Raw genomic sequence first — 3,871 nt, 5'->3', positions numbered from 1 at the left:
TTTTGTTGTTGCTGACAAACTTGAGCTGCACACTATTTCCATTCAATATTGTCGCTGGAAGAGACATGGAGTATATGAAGCTGCATCATAAGCTTGTACCTTTGTGTATTAGGACAATACATAAGAATGGTAGTGGATGATTATGGTTTGGAAACAATTTGGTAGACAATGATTACATCACACCCGACTCATAAACCAATATTGACAGAAATGTGAAATATTTATACGACGGCTATATGACACCAAATTTTAATAATTAAAAACATCACCACACTCCTTAACATATTCACGTTTGGAATAAAGTTTATTACTGCCACATATAAGGTTCTTCCTTCTCATACATATCCTATGCTTTATAAACATTATATGACATTTGAAAAATTAACTTGTAGATTAAATCAATACGATTACTATGTTTGTAATAATCACAAATGGACAAATACGTAATTTTAGCATCACATTTTAAGATAAAATGAATTAAATTAGAACTAAAGTATACTTTTATGATATGGCAGTTTTGCTTTTAAAAGTCCAAAAGTGTCAACATCATGTATCTTAGTTTAAGCTCAAAACCCAAAAAGTACAGTGTCAAGTTAAAAATGACTTTTTATAAACCATACACAAAAATTAAATTAAATAAAACAAAGCAAGAAACTTATTATAAACAACAAAATAAAACCTACCCATAGTCTATTTTGATTTTCTTTTTCTTTCTGCACAAGTCTAATCTCTTTCCTTTTTTGATAAAAAGGCAGAACTCAACCTACAATTCTTGCTAATTATAGTAAAGCCAACAAAATTAAACGAGGCTCGAACCCACAACCCTATCTACGAGGGTAAAAACGTCAAAAAGAAAATGAACCCATGATCCCTACCCAACAAGAATAGGCTCGAGCCCATGGTGTTCGAACCCCTAACTATGAGTGCACAAGTCTAAAAGCTTCTTTCTAGCTTCAACAATCTCATCAAAGAAGTCATCAAGTTGGACACTCATATTTTCAACTCCACATTGCAACCCTACAGAACAGCTTTTTAACTTTTCAACCCTTTCACTTACGTCTAATTCCATTCCAGTCCCTCTAATTCTTTCAAGCTCTGTTTTTAGTTCATCGATGGCGCTTCTTGCATTCCAAAACTCATAAAGCAAGACACCATTTTGACCCTCTTCATTTTCCTTCACTTTCTCATGTAATCTAGTGGCGGAAACCATGAAACCCGACCCGTAAACTCCCTTTCCTTCGGTGTAATTCATAGTGGTATTGCCACCATGGCAGGATGAAGAAAAGCTTGTTACAGGTGAGCAGTAAACGAGACCACTTAATAAGATCATCAAAAGTAAGGAATTTGTGTTTCGTAATGCGAAAAGAACTCCTCTGAATCCATTAAACCCATTGAATTTTGATTCGATCAACACGTTTTTATCGAATTTTATCATCAATGGTTGAATTCTGTTTCGGATCAAGCCTCTGTTTTCTTCCTCCAATCCGACTCTCTCCCTCTGACACCCATTGATCGCTCTAAGAACCTGTAAAAATGTAATTTTTCAATCAGATTTTGATCATTTTTTTTTTGTGAAAACTCAATAAACTCAAATTCAAGAGAAATCGCAAATGGGTATGTTTTCATTTGGGACGAAATTACCTGGCGGGAATTTTGTGGGTTTAAAAAACGGTGGTTTTCGAGGGTGGTGGCGATGGTGACGGCGGCGGAGTAGTAGTTTTCCATGTTGGTGATGCCGGACTTTAGAACGTGGCAGACTTCCCAGAGACGGGCGCTTTCATCCATGTATTCATCTAGCCACTTTTCTCCGACCGGCAAGTGGAGCTTTTGGACGACGGCGATGAGATGTGAATGGAAAGATTGGAGGGATGAGAGGACATGTTGGAGAAAATGGATAGACATGAAGTTGTGGGAGTGAAAAGAGCGAAATAGATCGTCGAGGCCTTGAGTAAGGAAGTTGTAGAAGCCATTGACGGAGGTTGTGGCGGCGGCGGTGGAGGAGGAACGGTGCATTGGGGAGGAGGAGGAGGTGGTGGTGTTGGTTTGGTGTTAAAGTGGGAAAAAAGGTGATGGAGATTGTTGTGGTATTTAAATGGGTAGGGGAACCATAAAAAGTGATAAAAACTTGGGGCTATTGATAAGCTTTTTTACGGGTGTTGGAATGATAAATTTAATATTAATTAAGTATTTAAAATATTTTATAAATAAATAAATAAATAAAAGGGTCAAATATACGTAATAAGAACTTATTTTATATTAATTTTGACTTTAAAATGTTTTTTTTTGGTCCATTTTAGGTAAGAAAATATAGTAACATTTAAAATTTAGCTAGTATTGTTTTTTAGATTTGTTAATATTAATATTATTAAAAATAAATACATTTAAATATATTTTAAATACATATGTATATATAATAAAATTATATTTATACAACAGAAATTCATATAAATAAAATAAATACATATAAAAAACAAATTTATATATTTTTATACTTTAAAAAATATATTTAAAAGTTTTTTCATTTAATTATATTTATACGCTGTTGAGAAAAGAACTGAATAATAATAGATCATATGTGAAATAAAAGTTCGTTAGTGGACCTTTAACAACTTAACAATAAATAAGATGCACATTGAAGAAAAGTTAACCAGAAATAATAAGAACAACAATTACATCATAAATAATAAAACAAGTAATAAACAACTTAGTTGTATCTTAACACCAAATTTTCTTGAAAGACTTAATGAATGATGAACAACATATGTATAAAGAAGACAACTCGTACGACTGATAATGGTGGACTGACCGTCATACTTAGTAGTAATGAAATTTAAAACTGGTAAATCGGATTGGAACTGAAATCGTTAGAACTTGAATATATAAAACTGATTCCAATTCCGGGTTAAAAATTGGCTTTATTTGGATTCCTGGTAATCCGGGTTTGGGTCCATCAGGTCCGGGCAAACTGGGTCTAAGAAACCGGAACCAGTGTTAGAAACTAGAACCATTTTTAGGGACTGAAACCGGTTTTTGTGAAACGTTTAAAACATGCATATCTCATTCGTTTCAAGACGGATTAACATAAAGTTTTTTCCAACGTGTAGCTTAGAGTTTGCACATGATTTCAGACTATAAATTTATCTTTTTTAGTTTTATATTCATTGACTTACAGTCCCCTAAAGTCGATATATCAAAACTGAAAGTTTTTAGTTTTTCAGTTTTTTTTTTTTTTTTTTTTTTTTTTTTGTATTTTGTGAAAGTTTTAAAACATGCATACCTAATTCGTTTGAAGTCGGATTTGATATGTATCACACCCCAAAACCAAGACAGGCGGAAACGTTCCGGGGTGGAGGACGTCATGTACAGTATCACAACAGTGTAAAGTAGTAAATAAGCAACAACATCATCCATTGCATTATAAGTAAAGTTTTAATACATGTGTGTTCTTTCATTTTAATAAGACACCAAAAATATACAATCAAAATAAAAGACGAGACTTGTCTGTGCTCCGTCTTCTCAAAACCTGGCCATCGTACCTGTCTACTGGTGACCTCAGAATACAAGTTATTTTGAAAGAGAGTATCAGCTTTAAAGCTGGTGAATTCATAAGTATTTAAGTGTCATTGTCTTGCTTTGAAAAACTGTTATGAATGTCATGTAAAACCTTTAAGTAAGACAGTTGATATAAGTATGAAGAACCCTAAGAAATCCCTTATTTCCTACTAGTATGAAATGTAGTCTTCTACCAAGACCCGAATGTTTTGTTATGACAATGTAGTCTTCTACCAAGACCTGAATGTTTTGTTATGACAATGTAGTCTTCTACCAAGACCCGAATGTTTTCTTATGATAATGTAGTCTTCTACCAAGA

The 3,871-nt window shown here is 33.4% G+C and overlaps 1 protein-coding gene across 1 annotated transcript; it reads right to left on the bottom strand.

Annotated features, from left to right (window-relative positions):
• Positions 1–588: 588 nt before the first annotated feature.
• On the bottom strand, positions 589–2,110 carry LOC145014358 (uncharacterized). The gene is made up of 2 exons (XM_078972735.1): positions 1,642–2,110; positions 589–1,525 (listed from the first exon to the last, which is right to left on the bottom strand). Exons 1-2 carry the CDS (start codon positions 2,011–2,013, stop codon positions 914–916), a joined length of 984 nt encoding a protein of 327 aa, XP_078828861.1. The 5' UTR covers positions 2,014–2,110; the 3' UTR covers positions 589–913.
• Positions 2,111–3,871: the final 1,761 nt, after the last annotated feature.

Source organism: Lactuca saligna, chromosome 9 (assembly GCF_052625555.1).
Source record: "Lactuca saligna cultivar CGN05327 chromosome 9, ASM5262555v1, whole genome shotgun sequence".
NCBI lineage: Eukaryota > Viridiplantae > Streptophyta > Magnoliopsida > Asterales > Asteraceae > Lactuca > Lactuca saligna.
The sequence above is the reverse complement of the archived record's forward strand: the minus strand, read 5'-3'. Positions and strand labels throughout refer to the sequence as shown.

Coding starts and splice junctions, on each gene's coding strand:
- LOC145014358 (XM_078972735.1), bottom strand. CDS start 2,013: ATGCACCGTTCCTCCTCCACCGCCGCCGCCACAACCTCCGTCAATGGC. Junction 1,526..1,641: donor ACCCACAAAATTCCCGCCAG/GTAATTTCGTCC, acceptor ACATTTTTACAG/GTTCTTAGAGCGATCAATGG.